The sequence below is a fragment of the Tauraco erythrolophus genome, chromosome 23 (genome assembly GCF_009769465.1).
Source record: "Tauraco erythrolophus isolate bTauEry1 chromosome 23, bTauEry1.pri, whole genome shotgun sequence".
Taxonomy (NCBI): Eukaryota; Metazoa; Chordata; class Aves; order Musophagiformes; family Musophagidae; genus Tauraco; species Tauraco erythrolophus.
The window spans coordinates 6,140,428-6,161,277 of record NC_141487.1 but is presented as its reverse complement, the minus strand read 5'-3'; the positions used below and the strand labels follow the sequence as shown (position 1 = coordinate 6,161,277).

General features: G+C 41.4%; 2 protein-coding genes across 4 annotated transcripts; one reads left to right on the top strand and one right to left on the bottom strand.

Moving 5' to 3' along the window:
* Positions 1-359: 359 nt before the first annotated feature.
* B3GALT6 (beta-1,3-galactosyltransferase 6) lies at positions 360-6,391 on the bottom strand. Its single transcript, XM_086625738.1, has one exon. It carries the CDS (start codon positions 6,389-6,391, stop codon positions 5,348-5,350), a length of 1,044 nt encoding a protein of 347 aa, XP_086481864.1. The 3' UTR covers positions 360-5,347.
* A 469-nt stretch (positions 6,392-6,860) lies between these two features.
* SDF4 (stromal cell derived factor 4) lies at positions 6,861-20,363 on the top strand. 3 transcript variants are annotated; one of them, XM_086625569.1, is made up of 7 exons: positions 6,861-6,892; positions 8,563-8,929; positions 12,392-12,528; positions 13,012-13,125; positions 16,770-16,928; positions 17,997-18,172; positions 19,785-20,363. In XM_086625569.1, exons 2-7 carry the CDS (start codon positions 8,622-8,624, stop codon positions 19,959-19,961), a joined length of 1,071 nt encoding a protein of 356 aa, XP_086481695.1. In that variant the 5' UTR covers positions 6,861-6,892; positions 8,563-8,621; the 3' UTR covers positions 19,962-20,363. The 3 variants fall into 3 exon arrangements, with proteins under 3 accessions (XP_086481695.1, XP_086481694.1, XP_086481693.1); XM_086625568.1 differs by lacking the exon at positions 6,861-6,892 and adding an exon at positions 6,995-7,130; XM_086625567.1 differs by lacking the exon at positions 6,861-6,892 and adding an exon at positions 7,407-7,487.
* Positions 20,364-20,850: the final 487 nt, after the last annotated feature.

Below are 20,850 nucleotides of genomic sequence, written 5' to 3'. Positions count from 1 at the left end.
CTAGATAGCCATAACTCGGGAAGTTACAGGTGGAAACAAAACTGGCTATCAGAAACAGGTGACAGTTAGCTGGCTTAGTTCTGCTGCCACAAACAGGGTGAAAATCTGTTGGATTTGTGCAGTTCTGGGATGTTTCTTTTGAAATGAAAAACTTGTGATCAGCCACTGGCTCCTTTAGGGTTCTGCTATGCTAATCAGTCGTTATTACTGATGTTAATTGCAGTGTTTTTGGGCAACTGCTTAAGAGTGAGCCAATCCTCTGTGCCTCTCGGGGCACAGTAAAATGAAAATAACCACACTTGTATTTTTTTTTTTTTTAACATACAACAAGCAATCACCTATACAGCAAAAGTCTTTTATTAAAAATCACAGCACGCAGATCCTTTGGCCCATAAAGGCATACATGAAAGGACATAAATACATTTACAACACGCTTACGCAATTACCAAGAGTTTTCATCATCACAGACAGCTTCAGGTTTCTAGCAGTTTATTTCCTATTTAAATGCTGAGCAATTAAACGTTGTGCCACAGCCCACCCCCAAAATGGTCAAGTTATGTGGCTGCAAAAAAAAAATGTGCAACTTCATTCACTTGTTTACAACATACTCAGCACAGCACCCCACGCTAATTCTGTTTCATAAAGGCACACTTAGTAGCATCCTTCAGCTTCAGATGGGCTCCGAGTAACAGACTGACGGACTGATCCGTATCCAAGTTTTGCCAAGCATTTCCTATATATAGTCTATAACAGAAAGTCATAACCAGCACACTATGTTGGCATAAAGTAGCTCCAGTTCCAAGGTAAATGCACATCTCACACAAGTACATAAATAAAATATATAGTAGTGCAGGTGTGGGCAGTTTGTCAAGCACACAGCAATGCCAAAACCATATTTCAACTCTGATGCTAGAGCTGAGCAGAAACAAAGAGAAATGCAACTCCTGATCCCCTTCCCATGCTGCTGGGCTTTTAGTTAAATCTGCAAAGCCAACACCTTGGTCCCCAAAACATGAGCGTTAACTAACAGATAGGAAATACAAATTGAAATGCTCAAAAAGGAGGCATCTCAACGACAGAAAATGTAACGTTTGTCAAAAGTACGACACAGAAGCTGTATTCAAGCAAACTTCACATGAACAAGGCTAGACATTCAGAAAAGAAAGTATTCAGTAATGGGAATAGTAATTTCTAGGTTGGGTTTGGTTTTTTTTTAAAGTCTTGAACTGACTATAGGAATTCTTGAAAGCTTGAGTTGTTTTTTTTAAGTGGAAATGTTAGTTTGTTTAATTAATGTTTTAGCTACTTGTTTTTACACACTAAAGTAATTAAGTCACGTTGCACATAACTTAAAAAAAAATCACTGGAAAATAAAATCAACTTTCCAGCTGAGTTTATGCCATTGTCAAGTCTATATATTTCAGTATCAAGTCTTAGATATGACCATGGATAGAGCATGTTGTTAACAACTAATGTATCTACTAGTTCTGGTAAAATGCTAAACACCTGATTTAAATATTTTTAAAAAAAAATATCTGTAAATAATAACAAACAGCTCAATAGTGTTACAGATCAACTCAATGGTAGTCCTGAATGGATGCCAACATAAGCTTACAGACTTGACAGAGTTGCCTAACTCAGAGTGAGTAACATACTGGCATCTAGAAAAGCTGGTATTTTTTTCCCCATGCTAACAATGATACTAACAATGCAAAGTATTTATGAAGAGAAAACTTGGAAACCAGCAGAAACACCATATAAAAAAAAATAAAAGCCCAACATATCAGTGACCTATTGCCACTAAGAATGGCTACAAAAAAAAAGAAAATAAATCTGTTCTTGGATAATTTTCTTTTCACTAAGGCCCACGACAAAAGTTTCCACTCTAATACAGCTGCTACAAAGACCGAAACCCACTTATTTCTCAGCAGCACTTAAACATCCTCCCAAACGCTGGACCCACTGAAGTCGGACTCCTCGCCCTGACTTTCAAGAGAGACAAAGATTACAGCATGGTTTTCAAGTATAAAAAACATATACTACACTTCTGAGATGATGTCAGCAAACACAGAGCCTGGTCCTGTGAAGGTATGAAAGACAGCTTTTAGTTATTAATTTGAAATATTCAATTCATATGTCGTACAAAATGTGTTTTATATTTTGCTTCGGAAAGAATGGGCTCAAAAAGTCAACTTTTAGTGACTCACTCATGCAACACAGATGATTCTTGTTTACTCAAAATAACGTTAATAAGTCTTTCACAAGCAAATTCTTTCTAGTAAAATATATAAAAATAATTCCGTACTAGTTAGTGTTTTCCTGGGTTTTTCCACACAACATGTGGGATGTCTGCTCTCTCCCAAATGATTCAGTCTGCTTTTACAATACCGAAAAAGTCTAAAAACTTCAGCTTTTACTTTTGTGGAATTTCTTAGTGAACTGGGACTGAAATCTAAGCGCCACGTTTGCGGTAAGGGGGCATCTACTAAGAGAACGAAAACCCTTTACCAAAGGACAAGAATCTGTCGAGCCTTCCACGCTGATTTCTTTTGCAACTAGAGCAAAACACGGGTAACCCGGAACAGAAAAGGGTCTGATGAAGTTGTGTCAGACCAAGACCCAGGTACCAAGTGTGTAAGAGTGGGCACCAAAATTTCTGAGCTTCATCTTGCAAGTGCACCAAGGCAGGCAACGGGATGTGCTGCTGTCAAGATCTGCTGTGTTGGGTACTTCAGGGCGCACGCTACTCCTGACACTTGTGCAAGAAACTCTCTGAGAGGATTTCTTAACTATTAACTATTTGTATGCATAATGTTTTCCACGGGGTCAAATATCAGATGGAGATCCAGCATTTCTCCACCATTAATTTCGCTAGCAATGAAAACCACTTTTTTGGGGGGGGTGAGGATGGGTGTTGTGGTCAGGGACACTCAAAGTCAACAAGGTAAACAACTTCCATGAACACAGTTACTGGTAGAAATGGATAAACAGTACATTCTTAGTAGCTGGAGACATGCAGCAGAGTTCTGGCCTGCACCACAGATCCCAGTACTTTAAATAATGGCTTGTACACCAGTTCAAGCACTGCTTGATATGCAACTCTTATGGACATTACAGTACCTCTTTAAACAAATTTAAAATGACACTTAACTACCTTATTTTTTCTATACATAATACATTTTCAATAATTATAAATAAATACTCACATTACAAGCATTTAATCACATATATACACACAATACTAGTGAAACGCAAATGGTAGAGAGATTTTTTTGAAAATGCTAAAACCAATTTAAATTTCCTGTATTCTTGTTAAATTCTTGTTTTGGAATAGTATACTTTGTTGAAAAGCACGTCTGCCTATCTGTCAACACATAAGCATGCATTAGAATAGGCACATGCTAAAATAATTTTTTTCAGTATCTTAATTTAACTCTGTTTTAGAAGGAAGTCAAGGATTTGTTCAAATTTTCTAAATAAAGAATTATCAGCCTCTGCAGAAGACTTTTCTTAATCCTCAACAATTTAATCAAAACAAGAGAAGGATAACAAAAACCCCATACTTGATTCCTTTGGCATGAATTGCTAATTGAAGAAGCAAAAATACAGAGATATCAGCACACTTTTTATTTTCGCAATTTGTCTCTTCCTGCAGGTGGGAACTGACCTCTCACTGACCTAGGGAGAGGAGGAAATGAAGTTGTATGAAAGTGCAGTGTGCAACAAACAGTAAAACTGATAATTAAGAATGCCCTTCAGGCATAAAATTAAAAACTCTGCTTATACTGAAAGATCCACAACTAACAAAGGTTACTGGAAGTCAGCAGCTCTGAACTAGTACTGGGGAAAAAAAAGTATTTCTGTGCATTAGAGCACCCGACATTCAAAAATGTTTGAATTACAGGCTTACCTAAAGGTCTCAGGATAAATAACATGGTGAAATCATGTGAGTGATCCGTTCTACAGTCAAGAATGTTTACTGCTCAGTACTGCCTCTGATGCCAGCAAACTCTGTCAGTACTAGAATTATTTGTGGTGTAGACAGGACTAAGGAAAATAATCCCATTTACTGACATATCACTTGACCAATTAACTTAGACCTCCTGTAAAATTATTTTTAGTTCCCCTATAAGGTGCTATTGGAGAGAAGGAGGGAATCCATACAGTCTGTCTTCGGGCATCTAAACGTGGCTGTTGAGAGATTAGTCTCCTTGGATTGCAATGCTCTCCCAAAAAGAGAGACAAGGTTCTCTTCAAACAGGAATTTGGGGTGTGGGTGTTTGTAACCTATTTCTCTTGACTAGACACAGAGTTTACTTTCTTCACTGAGGTATGCACATTAGGGCAATCGTGTTTGACCTCCAAATAGCTTCCACTGATGTAATCCTTGTAACTTACATTTCACACAAGTCATCCAGAACAATATTCAACTGAAGCCTACAACGTCTGACCTTGTAGTAGTCAGTGAGATTGCCTACTTTCAGGAGAGGAAATGTATATTTCTTCGTACACTGTGTTTGGAGATCAGCTAAGAACAACACCTATGCCTAACAACTGAAGGCTAGCTTTGTAGCATAACTATTTGCCCCCAAAATAAGATAATATACTCTATACCTGTTAAATACCATAACTGATCCACGCTCCTAAACATACTTACTCTGTAGCTGCCAGGTAATTTATGTACATCATGTCTTTAAAACAACAAAAAGCTTAGAGACAAGTTACACAGGTCTAACAATTCCACTCTTGTAAATCAGGGCACTCACTGGAAAACAGGCTCTCCCTCCCCTAATGTGAAAATCCTAGGTAAAACTCTTCCCTTTAATTGACTGCTGGGGTCAACAACCAGCCACCTGCTCCCACGGGCAATAGGAACTGATTTGCAGCCCCACTAGAATCTTCAGACCTTGCCAAACTGATGTCTGTTCCTTGCCAGGAAATAAACAGAAGACGCTTGTTCCACAATCTTTTAGATAGCATAAAGGCCTGTCATGATCTTTAGCAAATAAACCTCAGAATCTGTTAAAAATCTTCCAGCAACTTTTCGTCCAAGTTATCTCCCCCCAATTTTCTGTACTATCTGGATTTTGCAACCTATTATTTGCCTTCAATCCTGTCATATGAGCCTTTCCACGCTTTTTGTCATCCATTTCATTTTTCTAAACACCTCTACACCATGCCACATCAGTAGCTCTTAGGAGTTTCAGGGTTTCGTTGATCGCGACGTAACGAATCGTGCAAAATCTTTTGAGTAATTTTTAAGCCCTAGCTACTGGGATTCTCCCCACGTAACAGTAACCAAGCTCAGAGAGTCCATCAGCATTCTGCCTTTTCCTTCCTCTGGCTTTCAGGGGATACCATCCTTCCTTTGGCAACACTGCGAAGGAGGCACTCCCCAGTCATACATGTAGGAAAGCCTGAGCTTCACCTCCTCCTTACAGAGCTTTCCTTCTTTAGCCAGGGTCTGGTGCTTCTCCAGCATATCCTCGATGCTCTGCTTATGAGTTACTATGTACTTATTGTTGCAACCTCGTGACTTATACTCGGTGTCAAAACGCGGGTCGTGCACTCTCTTCACATCGATGGGAGCCAGCCACACCCCCAGGGAGACATCTTCGCTCTGCCACATGTTCAGGTAGTCTCTGCTGAGACGCAAATAACGCACCAGATCCGCGGAAATCACGTACCCACCACCCAAAGCGTACGGCAGATAGTAGTCACAGAGCACCCAGGCGCTCTCTTTCCATTTGCCACCAGATTTCACCCGACCGCGGCCGGAGAAGAAGCCCCAGTAGAGGCGACGTGGCTCCTTGGCTCGAAGCTCTTCCACCAGCACATCCAAGCGTACAAAGGTGTCGTCATCAGCCTTCAGGGCGAACTGGAAGTCCAGGTGCAGATCCAGCCAGACGTAGGTGGCCAGCACTTTGGCCGTCAGGTTCTCGTAGGAATCCCGCAGCTCTGGCAGGAGGAGGAGGTCCCGGTGCCGGCTCTGCTCCAGCTCCAGGCTGTGCAGCTCCTCGGCCCCGAGCCCGCCGGTGCCGATGACGAAGCGGCTCCAGACGCCGTCGCGCGGGCCGCGCCCGGCGGCCGCCAGCCACGTGCTGCGGATGATGCTGCGGCGCTCGCTGTACTTGGGGCCGCTGGTGATGAGCACGGCCAGGAAGGCGGAATCCTGCGGGGCGGGCGGCGGGGCCGCCGGCAGCCGCGGCCCCCCGGCCCCGCGCAGCGGCGGAGCGGCGGGCTGGCCGTGCGGGAGCCCGCGGGGCGCCGGCAGAGGCCGCAGGCCCTCGGAGGTGCACTTGGCCAGGTAGAGCAGGACGGCGGTGAAGAGCGACAGCCCGCCCAGCCCCAGGGCCGTCTTGTGGCGGCACAGCAGGCGCAGCAGCTTCATGGCCGCGGCGCCTCGACGGGGCGAGCGGGACGCGGCCGGAGCCCCCCCCCCGCCCGGCCGCGAGGCCCCGCCCCCCCGGGGATTTAGGCGGGAACGGCGGAAGCCCCGCCCCGGGGGGGAAGCGGAGCGGCCTACGGCAGCCGAGAGAAGACAAGCTTCCTGCGGGAACCCTCACCGCGCTCCGCTGTCCCTCAGCGGCGGTTTCATGTCTCCCTCCTGCCTTTTCCCCTTCTCCTTGGGGAAGCGCCGGCTCAGCCTGGGAGGAGGAGCGGCTGCGGCCCTGCCCGCCTGCCGGGCCTTCGGCGCGGGCTCGGTGCGTGCGGCGCCCGCCGCTCCGCTCCCCTCGCCGCCGGCCCTGCGGGGGAAGGGGCAGGAGGAGTGGCCGCGCCCTGCGCCACCTGACCGCACGGCGGCGGCGTGCGGCGGCCATCTTGCAGCGGGGCATGCGAGGCAGAGGCGCTGCCATGTTGGTTGCGGGCACGGCGAGGGACGCCGCGGCAGGTGCTGTTCGTTCGGCGGGCTGGAAGCGTTGGTGCGTGGCGGTGCTGCCGCCTGTGGCGCGGGAGAGCACGCAGCAGCCGTGTGTGAGCTCGCTGGCTGCTGTGGCGGCGCGCTGCGTAGAAAAGGCGGTGTTTTAAGGGCTCCCGAGTGAAATAGGTGAACGATAAAACTGGAGGCGGACAGGGAGCGAATAAGGTTACTTCACGCTCGAAGAAGGTCTGCTTTAGTATCAGTTAAGGTAAGGAAGAGCACCTGAGCGGCTACGTTAAAACTTTTAGCCCCCAGAGTTTCGCCTCCCTTCTTAAACGGGTCATGGCAGCCCGGGCTGTGAGGGAAAATGGCTGCCGCAAGCGGAGCAGGGCGCTTGCCTGCCCTACTCCAAGATGGCCGCCTCACGCACGCACTGCGTGGTGACGCAGTTCCGGCGCGGCGCTGTCTCATTCGGGCCGTGCTGCTGGGGCGGGCCTGGGGTCTGCCGCGCCGCCCGACGTCCTTCCGCGAGGGGCGGCTGGCCTCCCCGCGGCCTGCCGCTGTGCTCGGCGGCCGCGTCCCCCTCCTGCAGGGAACGGGCACGGCGAGCGCCCTGGAGCCGTCGGTGAGTGTGTGTGGCCCTTCCCGGAGTCCGGGCGGGACTGCTTTTTCTAAAGAATATTGCCTGTTTTTTTCCCATTTGTTTCAAAGTGAGAACGCACAGCAGGAGAACTGTTATTTTTGTCTCTGTAAAATACTCTATTTCATATATCAGGTAGAATTTCTTTCCAGAGAGGTTTGTGAGTATTGGAACAGGCTGCCCAGGGAGGTGGTGGAGTCCCCATCCCTGGAGGTGTTTAAAAACCGTGTGGACTTGGTGTTGAGGAACATGGTTTAGGGACCCTGACAGCGCAGGTGGACGGTTGGACTCGATAATCTTGAGGGTCCAACCAGATGATTCTGTGACTTGTCTGTGGCAGCGGTTTTCCCACACCAGCAAGCAGGTGGGGACAGGTCTGCCCCTGGAGCTGCTTTTCCTGCTGGCTGGTTCCGGTGTGTTTCCAGCTCTGCTTGAAGTGGGAGCCGTTATAATCGCGTTTCCCTCAGTTATAGCTTCCCCAAAAGGCCTTTGGGTCTTTCAGCCTTTCTGAAGAAGCGGGCTGCTGGGGTCCCTGGTGGGCTGCTGGGGTCCCTGGTGGGCTGCTGGGGTCCCTGGTGGGCTGCTGGGGTCCCTGGTGGGCTGCTGGGGTCCCTGGTGGGCTGCTGGGGTCCCTGGTGGGCTGCTGGGGTCCCTGGTGGGCTGCTGGGGTCCCTGGTGGGCTGCTGTGCTGTTGTGGCTGTTGGCAGCTTGCTGGGAAGTGCGGTGCTGGAGTCTGGGACATGGCCACAGCTGAGCTTGTGCTGTGCCTTCGCACAGTGAGAGTTGTGGTTGCTGGGCTGGGTTTCACTTGTTGGGTTAGCCTGTGCCATAACACTTGAAACAGTTTTCAGAGCAGAACTTGGCCATATAAAGGATATTATCTTCCAAAGTCCCCTGGCAGACTGAAAAGTGACACAGATTAATTTCCAGTCAAGCGTTTTGTTATTTAACAGGCTTTTTTGTTATTTCACTGCAAATATTTGTGTGTGTATGCTTTTCTGAATTTTAGATGACTTAATGTTCTAGTGTTTAATTTGCATGTCTGTCTTTTTGTTTTTAGATCATTTAATCCAGTCACAGTAATTTAATCGGCAAATACTTCGAATAAAAAGGAGAAAAATGATGTCCAGACAGGCCTTTCTCTGCAGTTTGGGATCTTTGTATTTGTCCCTTCTGTTCGTATTTCTTCTAATGGATGTTTATGCAAGGCCTGCAAATAACTCGGCCCTCAAAGAGAAGCCAGCTGACAGTAAAGATGAGAATGAGATCTTGCCCCCAGATCACTTGAATGGGGTAAAAATGGAAATGGATGGACATCTTAACAAAGAATTTCATCAAGAAGTTTTTCTAGGAAAAGAGATGGAAGAGTTTGAGGAAGATTCAGAACCCAGAAAAAATAGGAAAAAGCTCATGGTCATCTTTTCAAAGTAAGTTATATATATATTGCCAAGAAGAGTGCAGTTTTTTCTCTCATCTTCAGAGTAAAATTTGCAAATTTTTCTGTAATATTTTAAAATTGTAATGATGAGGGAGAAAGCATCATACTATAAGCACTGTGTTCCTGTTACTAAGGTATTTACATACCTTAATTTTTCCTGACTCAATAAATAATCAATCACACTTGTACCTTAGATCAAGGAATTAGTAAGGAAGGGCTTCCTTAGTGGTAGGATGGCCATGCAATGAACTGGGAGGGCGTGAGTTTGTTCCAGTATTGTTCTAGTTTCGTTCTAGCTGTAGTATGCTGTATTGCTTTGCTGTAAGTAACTTGATGTGACAGCTTTCTTCATTAAATTAGCAGTGTTGTTAATGAGATATTCAGCTCCTCAGAGTTTAGAAAGAGAAAAGAGAACGAGGATGAAACACGAGAATAGAAATACTACATTTTTCTTTTGTAGCCTTTTTGAAAACTTCAGCTAGCTCTTTACTTGCTGTAAACACATTAACTTTACTTTTAGACATTAAAGCATTTTTCCTTTTATAAAGCACTTCTTGTGCTAGATAACGTTTGTGTCAGCTGATAAAATACCAGATGTTTGGAGGTCAGTAAACATGATGGAAATGGAAATTATAGTCAGTGCATTCTTGTAGACACTGGGTGGCAGAATTGGCTTTATTGGCATTTTTTCAAGGGAGGATTAGTTTTAATAAAAGAGCTTAAATTACATTGCCGCTCTTAATGCTGATGGTGTTGTGGGGATGCACATATACTTGGGATAAAATGAGAAGGCTTAAAGCTTTTTTTCCTGCAAACTTTTCCTTAACAGGGAAAAATGTCAATAATATAATTGGAATTTTTTTCCCCTGGTGTGCTCCTGAGTAAAAGCAAATAGGCAAACCAGAGTGCCTTTTTCATTTAGAGTAGAATCCGTTATTACTATGTCTGCTATTCAGACCACTCACTTCCTTGATAGGATATATAGAAATATTAAGATTGTGCCTAGAAAGTTTCATTTTCTTTATTGCTGTGTGCTCACTGGAAACGTTCAGCTGGTGGTTAGCAAATTGTCATTCACAAATTGCAAACTCCATTCACTTCTGCCTTTTTGTTATGAAAGCAGTTGTCTGAAGGAGCTTGAAGCAATTGGGTTCAAGATCAACTTCACTTGGATACTTAATTAAAATCACATTCTGTCACATGATCAGATGAGAAATGTGGAAAAGCATTCTGAGGAATTTAGTTGCTTTCCAGACATACTCTTAAAGGCTGAGTGAAAAGAGAAATACTATGAGCTTCTGTGGGAAGCTGGTAAGTCACAGGCTTCCAGGTGCTTTGGAAATACTTTATTGGAAGACATAAAGGAAACACATGGTGTGTTTTTAATTAATGACAGCTGAGGTTCTACAGCATGCCAGTATGATATAAAGTAGTCAATTCAAAGCATACATTATTGTCTAATAGGATTACTGAAAATAAATTAGAAACATGGAAGAAAAGCTCCCCAAACCATGTTTTTCCTGGTGAGCAAGCTGTGTGTGACTGAAAGAACAAGTGCCGTTTCATAAATCTATATTTCAGTTTCTGAAGATTTCAGTTTCTGAAGTCACTCTGTACTGGGAGGAATATTTACAACACTGTCTCTCAAAAGCAGAAGTGTTGTTTGTGGACACTGAAAGGATTTCAGCTCACCTTGTGCAGTGGGTGCCTGCTAGTTTGTGAAAATCTGAGTCCTTGATTGTGAGCTGTGGTAGCAGAGCAAAGGTGTAGTTTCATGAGCTGGAAGAGCAATAAATGGAATGTTTGTTACCTTTCTCCCCGGTTACAGTGTGATTCAGATGGAGAGTGCAGCTTGGAAGTAGTAAGTTTGATGGCTTTGATCTGAGGAATCTAGAATGTTAAATGTTGAGAGGAAAATGCTTTGTTTTCCATTCTCATTTTTGATAATACCTATTCCGTATCAAACCCCACGTTTGTTCACCTGAGCGCAAGGTGGTGCGACTGGAACATGACCGTTTTACTGGTCTTGCCATTGATCCTGAAAAGCTGCTGATACAGAGCCTGTGCGTGTGTAAAGATGTGATACGATGTTTAAAACCACTAATACTGCGTTTATTAATACAGTTAAGTGTTGCAGAAGATTTAAGTGCTAGGGTTGTTATTTGGCTTAAGCTTCTAACATTTAGTTGACATTTAAAGGCAAATCACATATTTGATAATTCGAGTTTCAATGATAACACTTCGGTGCCGTTAAGGCAGTGATACAAACAGATAAAAAAAAGCTAGAGTCAAGCTGGGGTTTTTTGTTCTGTTAAAAAAAATACCCAGCAAAAACCAGTGAAAAACACAAGAGGGGTTTTGGTATGCTTTAAATAGAATCTTTTCTTGTGAATGTTAGTGATGTCTTTTCAGTTGTAAATATTGTTGTCTTTTTTTTTAATAAATACTTAATGGTATGCTCAAAAAAAATTTTAAGTGGCATGTTATTTGTTCTTCAACTCTAATTTTTGTATTAACTTCTTTTTAATGAAATGAGCATTAATGGAATTGATGGTGTGGCAGAGTATCTTATACAGTAAAGCGGGTGTTGGTAAGTACGTTAAGGAGAACAGTGGGCTGTCAGATTGGATGTTTTTACTGATAATATTAGGTAGAAAAACTTTAATTCTGTAGCTCAATAGGTCAGTAGCACTGAGTACAGCATATCCTTTGACAGAGCAAAGTGAGCCTGGTAACTCAGAAACCTAATGGAGAGCAAAGGTACATGCAGAACTTTTAAATGTGTGATGAATTAAAAACTATCAGCTGTAATGTCTTGCCAGAGATCAAGGTATAATAAAGGAAACCTGGTTTGTTTGTTTTTTTTTCCCAACTTACAAGTACTACAGCCAAAGTATTAGATAGTTTGAAAGTCCATGCACTCAGTAAACTTCAGAGATCTTGGAAGATCAAGGAGAAAAGGACTTGGAAAGTTAAATTGAGAGGGAGTTGATGGTTAGAGAGAATGTTAGAGAGGAAATTTTTCAGAGTGGTGGAAGTCTGGAGCAGCTGGCAGATGACAGTTCTGCACCAGTAGGAAATGAGCCAATATGCCAGGAGGGATGTATTTGTGGTTTCCTCTGCTTCAAAAATTTACTCAAAAACTTAATATTGAAATGAGTTAACTTACAGCAAAGGGAAGTATGGCTGAATGTTTTTCGCTGAGTAGTAACCTAGATGTTGTAGTTAAATAAATATAAATTTGAAATAAATGGCCAACTTGCTACTTGTTTACTCTGTAGTTCAAAGAATGTACAATTTCTCAGAGAGAGTTATCAATACACTGTTTTCTGTAGCAACTTATGTTTGTTATTGTTGAATAATTAATTTAGAATCTAAAAATGTATTACACTTTCCCCCTATGCCCCTGATCCCCAAATCTAAATCTATTTACTATGCTGTTCATCCGTAGGGTGGATATAAATAATGATAAAAAGATAGGTGCAAAAGAGATGCAGCGCTGGATCATGGAAAAGACAGATGAACATTTCCAGGAAGCTGTGGAAGAGAATAAAATGCACTTCCGAGCTGTGGACCCTGATGGTGATGGTAAGATGAATGCTTCCTCAATCTTCTGACGATATCTTAAATCAGTTGCTGGTAGCCAAACCTACTGGCTGCTCTCCAGATGTGCTGTGACAAAATCCAGGTTCCTTTGGGCTGCCTGTAATCACCACAGCTTTGGTCTGTGCAGAAGACACTAAAGCAAAGAAATATGTGCTTCAGTCAGCGTTGTAGTTCTGTGTTGACTGCTGTTGTTTCACTTGTGGTCGTAGGAAACTGTAACAAGTTTTGTAGCTCTACCAGAAATGGGGGGAGGACGGTGACATAAACAGGTTATTTTCACAAGATCTGTCTGGTCTAAAGAAGCATAAAAGTGAATCAGTTTTTGTATCACCATTTGTAAAGCTTAATGTGATGGTTGGAGTGCTGAACCAAAAGATTTTAGCACGTACTGTTTTAGGTAATGAGACCAAAAGTTTGTCATTTAAGCATACTGTGTCATGTCTGAGATCTGGCTCTTTCTTGCAGGTCATGTGTCCTGGGATGAATATAAAATTAAATTTTTGGCAAGTAAGGGTTTTAATGAAAAAGAGATTGCAGAGAAGATCAGAAACAACGAAGAGTTGAAAATAGATGAAGAAAGTAAGTGTAGACCGTTGGGGTGTGTCAATTTTTTCTTTTACTTTCCTAAAAATCTAAATATCAAAACTGCTCTTGATATAAGACGAATGTTTTAGTTCTTCTGCTTCTACACAAATGTAGAATGTGTAAGTCCCAAGACAGAAATACTAGATTTCTTTCTGATCCAAATGTGCCTTCAACACTTTTGATGTAAATATTTAACACAGAAAAATCTCGGTTGCTTATTTGAACAATTTTGTTATTTATGTTTAACAGTGTGCTAAAGTCAGGCTTGTGCTGTGGACCGTTGTATTATTAATGCGGTAAGCAGGTCCCCTGTTGCTCCCCATGAAAAGGAGCTGCTGCACACGAATCCTACTCTAAACTGAGGAGGGGTGGATGTGCCACCAGCGTTGTGTTTTAAATAGGTCGGTGGTTGGGCACTGCAAAGCACACTAGGAGCTAATAGCAGAAGGTTGCATAACAATTGTTTCATGTTTCATCTGAGTTCTGTATAGAGACTGATTCTTTGGGTGAGTGAGATTGATCTTTTCTTCCGTGTTACTTTTGAAACTTTCATTTGAATCTGGCTTAGTAGAAACATGGCAACTCTTTCAGAGTCATCTCCCCAGTCCCCCCCATCTAAAAGCGTTTGAATTTACTGTTAAGTAAAACGTGAAGCCTTAGCCTTTCCTTGCAGGAATTAGTCATTTAAAAGTGGGTTATGTTATTTTTTCCATGTATCAAAAAGCAACTGAAATGCAAATGGGCCTTTGAATTTGATGGCAGGGAAAACACCTGTGCAGCGTGCTTTATGGCAGTGTGGTTAACTACAGTTTACAGGAATGCTCATCAGATAAAAGATTTGCTGAATAAGGGAAGTGTGTACATAACCATTTTTCCATCTAAGTAACAAGCCTTGTTTGGGAAAATCAAATTAGTTATCTACCGCTTCCTGAGGGCGATAGACAAAGCTTATTTTCATACTGCAGTGCAGTGTAAAAGTACTCTTTCTCGATCTGTATAGTAAAAACTAACTGAATGTGTGGATCTTAAGGCATGTTCTGAGTCTTGCACAGAAACACGCTACAGTTTGGATGCCATCTCAGAACTAGGGACACAACTTTACTTCACTTATGCAGATAACAGCAGTTGCAACTGGTGACTGACAGTTGAGTTTCATTTAAGGCTGAGTAAGAAAGGTAGGCAAAGGGAGATTGGCTTGTGACTTGTACCATTTGAGGCTGACTACACTGGAAAATCAAAAGCAAGTGATTTGATTATTCCGTGTTTACTTGTGTGCTTGATGTAACTAAAACTTGCCCTAAGATTAAGACTCTGAAGGATTTCTTTACTCTTCACAAAAACATGCTCACTGAAGGCTTAACTCTTAATTACAACTAGCAGTTCAAAAACTTAGATGTGACCATTGAGTTTGGTTTTTTTTTTCCTCTTATAACTCGGCAACCAAAAGCATGCAGGAGCTAGTTAAGGCAGTTTATTAAATTAAAATAAAAGTTTATTATCTGAAGACTGTAGTCTTTCAGAGTTCTTTTAAAACTTGTGGAAAGCAAATGGTTCATATTTGTGTGTTAGTGTATTTTGCAGATTGTAGGGTGTACCACAGACTGTATTTTTTTCCAGTGTGTCATTTAGAAAATGCCTACACTAGAAAAAGAGTACTCTCTACAGGTATCTTTTTCCTGTTTGGTTATGTTCGAGACCACTAGGTGCACATAATATTCACGTTGTGTGTCGCAGAGTGTTTTTTTTTCTTCAAATCAGATGCATGGTTTTAGCAGAAACTCATGTACAAGTTATGATTCTCGGTCGAGTTTAGGAAAAATTCACTTAAAAAGTAAGACGAAATGAAAGAAGTGGAAATGCAAAATGATTGTGGTGCTGATGTATCTGTTCATACCCATGTACTTCAACTTGTGTTTGCTCCTTGCAGCAAAAATATTTTTCTTTATTAAATTATAGCGATAACAAAAACATATGCAAGGTTTAGGCCTGAAGCCAGAATGCTTTCTGGTGTAGAACAGACAAAGTAGCTAAAAGGAACAATAAGTACTTGTATCCTTAAGTAACTGAAAATTAAATGCATTTCTTGGCGCTCAGCTTAGAGTCTGTTCTTCGTGTTTCCACACTTTCTTTTGTAGAGCTGCCCTCTTAAATCTCTCATAGTTCCAACAAATCACATCTTCAGCCTGAAATGCTGGATGATGTATGAGTCTAAGGATATAAGTTCTCTCTGAGTAGGAAATTCCCTTAAACTCCGAGCATTTGACAGGGTAGAGGAAGAAGGGAGGAGCAGAGGCAGGGCGCAAGTCGCTTTGTAGCTTTCCTGGTCCTCTGCTTTATGACTTTGCTCATACTGTCTTCTCAGTTAAATGCTTTGTAAAGAACAGCTGTCTGTTGAAAAGTATTGTTAATTGCTGTAAAAACTAGGCTTTGATTTTTTCCTTTTTATAATCTATTTAATGCAATTCTTAAGCTTAATTCATATCTGTAGTTTTGTGGAGAATGAGGATGCTATCTGGAATGGTGGTGTGGCTGGAGAAAAAAAACTCTGCACTTCAAATGGTGTGCAGTATGCATAACTGGATCATCACTTTGGTAGATCACTGTACCGTTGTGTTCACTCAAATTCTGTGAGCTGGAACATACCTAAAAAGCGTTTAAAACAATCACCTGGGTTTGGTTTAGACAATGGTGTGTTAAGAAATGCCAAATTGAAATAAGAGAAGCTGAGTGTTGTAACATTGGAGTAATAAAATGCGTCCCTTTGCTCATGCTTGGAACCGCTGTGTTTGCAAAGAATATTTTCCTACCTGTGGTAAACTTAACAAATGCTACAGAGTAGAATAAATGTTGATAGTGCTGTTAGCCAAAGCACTAGTACGGTGGTGCTTCACCAGTCAGAAGCATCTTTCTAGGTTTAATGGTAGTCGTGATGTTTGAGAGAGGAGAAAACACGTTAAAAGGTTTATTGTTCTGTGGTTATTTTTTGGGTAGGAAAAGAATTGGTTGACATCTTCCTTTCACGTAGAGGTTAACTAGATACGTGATGTTACAATTGCAATACATGGAGCTAGGGAATCTGAAGAACATTTTGGATTTGAAGAATGTTTTGGCTATTTCATTGCACAGGACTGGTGTGAAGTAGAAAACAAATAATTTGTTCAGAAGAAAGATACTCCTGGTATGCAGACAGGTGAAAGATTTCAGTTGGTAGTAGGCATCAGAACATGAAATTAAGAAAGGAGAACAGCGAGGACTGGACAAAGTTAAATTATTCATATCTGCTACCAGAACCAGCTAACAATACTGGTAGGACAACACTTTTCACTTGGTACACTGAAGTTCTGGTGCAGGTGTAGCTAAATCTTTTTCATCTCCTAATTTGAGTTCAGTTGTTTGGTTAAAGGATCTTTCCTGGGGCTTCAGCACAAACTAGACAGAGCTAATTGCACTTTGTTTCCCCTCGTTACCCCCTTTCCCTGGGAGCTGGACTGTTAAAAATTTTTTAACTGTAAAACTGTTAAAAATAACTGGTTCATAGGTCATCCTTGTTTGAACAATTGAGTAGCTGGGGAAGGTATCTTGTAAGAATTTTAAATAGATTGAACATGATAGCTGAAATCTTTTTCTTAAATTTCTAGCACAGGAAGTTTTAGATAACCTGAAGGATCGGTGGTACCAAGCTGACAACCCACCTCCTGATCTGTTGTTGAATGAAGAAGAATTCTTGTCCTTTCTTCATCCAGAGCATAGTAGGGGAATGCTGAAGTTCATGGTGAAGGAAATCATCCGGGATTTGGGTATGCCTTTTTAAAACAGTCTTCTTGGGAGCTGTTAACTTGCAAACCATTTTATTGAGTAGACGTTATTAGGCCATTGCGCCGTCACGGGTCAGTCTGAAATTTTAGCTCTGTTCTACCCATCTAATGTGATAAGTAAGAAAACCAAATTGTTAGCACAAACGTTGGCATCCCTGTGGAGTTGTCTGTGCGTCTTTCAAGACAAAATTTAGTCTCTAGTTGTTGAAGAACAGCACAACGTTATATGTTAGAAAGATATTCTGAGTACTTCATACAAGGAAGATCAAGTGCTGCTGCATTATAGGATCACTGTAGCAATAGTAGAAAAGGTTTGGATAGTAAAATATTATAAAATACATGGATGTGAATGTTCTGTGAGGAGGGGATTAATTGCTTTGTACTTCCCCAGTACAGCAGCTGTGTAAGAATCATGACGTGCAGCAGTCATGAAAGTGGAAATAAATGATGGAGGTTTCTAAGAAAATATTTTTTTTTTTAATTCGTAGGTATTGGCATACTTTTTTTTTCTATTCAGTCAATAGTGGTGCATATTTAAAACTGTTAGAACATTGGGATTAAAATTGTTACCTCAATAAACATTAAGAGTTTCCGGTGATACCTGAGTGTGTGACATGCACAGACAGAACAACTCCGGCACGCAGTTTTTTGAGGGTTAATTTTCCTGAATGCTAATATGGGGGACACTGGATACAGCTGTAAGAAAATGTCTGTTGCAGTAGATTGTTTATTTTTCAACAATTGAAAAAAAAAAAAAAAAGCCCAAAGCCCAGCTTGCTGCCTGGTACGTCCTTCAGGTCCAGAAATTTTTTTGTTTAGTATATTAGCTGTATGCTTTTTAGCCTTCTAAAAACATTGCTTATGTACCATAATGCAGACAGTTTTCAGGTGACCAAAGATATAAATGGTAACTAGTCTTCTCTGCTAGTCAGGATTGTGGAGTGCTGAAACCAGGCAGACTGCACCGATGACATCTCTGACATGAAGGAATTTCTGATTTTTAATGGGCACTAAGCAAGTACTTTTTAGTTATTGTGACTTCTGTTGTAGATCAAGATGGAGATAAGAAACTTACCCTGTCAGAGTTCATTTCATTACCTGTTGGGACTGTAGAGAACCAGCAAGCTCAAGATATTGATGATGACTGGGTAAAAGATAGAAAGAAAGAATTTGAGGAGGTCATTGATGCTAACCATGATGGTATTGTCACAATGGAGGAGCTGGAGGTAAGTCTTCCTCAAATAGTTAGTTCTAGTGTTTTTAAAACCAAGAGTTGCTTTTTAAATACAGGATTGAAACTGCTTTAGAGAATATGAAGTCCAAAAATTTTTAAGTGCAGCGTGTGTGCCTACTTTAAAAAACTTTGGATTATAGTATCGTTCTATAGTGCTTGCAGACAGTGGTGTTATGCTTTCTGTTAAAGGGGAGGAGGAGTTTTCCTACCATAACTGTTATTCCTAGGTATGCTTTTGGGGTTTTCTGTCAGACAGACACTTGTATGGATAGGAAGTGCTTGAAAACAAGTCACAGGCTGGCTTAAGTGCGCTGGTTAATGGGATGATGAGTCATACTTTCAGTTGCAAAAGGAGTAACTGGCAACCTATATATTAATTAAAAAAAAAACCACCCAAAAAGAAAACAAACAAAAAAACCTAACAAGCAACAAACCCTGGGACCTCAGTAGCCTAGAGATCAGAGATCTCTTGTCTTTCAGAGTGTTTTTTTTTTTAAATAAAAATAATAATAAAAAATACTATTTTTCAAGTGTGGATTCTAGTTTGTGACCTTTTTGAACTTTGGTTTGCAGAAGTAAGGCTTTCTTCTAATAATTCTGTGTGCAGAAGAGTCTACCAAACAACATGGAATATTCTGCACCCTATAGCTGTGGCAGTTTTGTGGCCAATCAAAGAGATTTATGGCTCACTTCTGCCTTTTTTTTTCCCTTTCTGGATATAAGAATGGACTTTGAGTAGCAGAATTCAAACTGCAGCATAGGCAGTGGGAAAGAAGAACCTCTCAATCGTTGGTCTTCTCCCTGAGACAGGATGAATGTTCAAGCTCCTAACCTTCTCAGTGTGCAAATATATGGGTATGAACGATAGCAGTAGTATGGATAAACAGTTATATTGTGACATAGACAATGTCAATAGCCTTTTTACTGAGAATTTCTTTTAAAAATAGCTGGTTTGTCTGTGAATCTTTGTATACATATACACACATAGGTGCATGCACATGTACATCACGTTCTGGGAAGAAATTGAAGATAATCTTGAGTCTTCGATATCATGGACTAAAGTGCACTGCTTGAAAACTTAATCTGTTTCAGGTTAAGTGAAGGAGCAAAATGCTTTTTTTTTTCTGAGATTTCTGACCTCTATAATGTCTGCCTGGTCATTTAAAATGGAACAAGAAAGTTCTAAATTGAACATGTTCTAAAAAGATTACCTCCAGAAACAAGAAATTCTAGGTCATACAGCCCAATAGTGTGCCACTTTTTAGTTTTGAATTTATATTTCTGCACAAAAAGCACCAGATTTGATAGTGAGGTTAATTTGCAACAAAAATGTCAAAAAAATTTTTATTCTAGACAGTGACATAAGCTGAGAAAATCCAGATTTCTGTTAGAACAACCAAGGAAGCAGTGAAGGGAAAAATAGCTAGGAGATAGATGTAAGGCTCTTAAAAATGTGCTAATGCTTTTTTTCATTCTTGTGTTTGCTTTGAGATGGCTGATGTTGGTCTCATAATTGCTGAAGCTTACATAGAGCCAAGGTTTGTAATTCTGATGTGTGGTAATGTGTGCTCAGTAACTGAAAATTATTTCGTTACTTGTTTCAGGAATATATGGATCCTATGAATGAATACAATGCCCTAAATGAAGCAAAGCAAATGATAGCAGTAGCAGATGAAAATCAAAACCATCACTTAGAGTTGGAAGAGATCCTGAAATACAGTGAATACTTCACTGGCAGCAAGCTTATGGACTATGCACGTAACGTCCATGAGGAGTTCTGATCCTGCTCGCTTTTCCAGAGCTCTGAAGCACTTTCTTGCTTTAAAAAAAAAAAAACAAACAAAAAAACAACAGCAAAAACCCACCAAACTCAAAAAAACCAATCCCAAAACAGACAGAAAGTTACTTTGCTGCTATCTGTGTTATATGCCTACAGTGTGTTGTCCTAGACTTAAAAAAACTTCCGTCCATACATAAGATCTACAGCTGTGTTACCTTCAATATGAGGAGGGAAAAAAAAGTCCATAAATAATGGGGCAGGTCCTGGACTACGTGAATTTGCCCTGGTTTGTACAGTTAATCCAGCTGAAGTTTCAGCTGCGTTTGGCTAATCATGTTTGGTGGAAGCTTCTTAAATATTTAACTTTTCTTGTTGCCCTCATGGCTGCTGATCCATGGAAATGATAAATGGCTTTCGTAAGGGGGATGGTGGTTCAGATACGTGTGTTCTGACCTCGTGAGAATATCCGTACATAGACTGATTGGCTCACCTTCCAGTGTTTTACTCAATGCATCTCAACCTACTTCTGTATTGTTGAGAATTTCATACAAGTTCTTCCTCCATCGCCTAACGATCGTTTGGAGCTGTGGGGAAGAACTTTATTTTAAACGCCACAGAGAAACTCTTCTGCATCTGCTTTAAAAAGAAAACTGGTTGTAGTGTGACAGTTTCGTGTTTGCAGCTGCAGTGGGAATGTGAGAGACTGGAGTTGCTGATGACTTAAAATATGAAATTCCATTCTAAAATAAAACAATGGGGAAGGTTTCTTTGTGGGCTTAAAGATGTTGGACAGAGCAATGGGATTCACCCGGGTGTATGATTACTACTTAACTAAAGTTCATTGTTAAAACTAATATCATTACTTGCCTCTGCGCAAATTCGTGATGCTG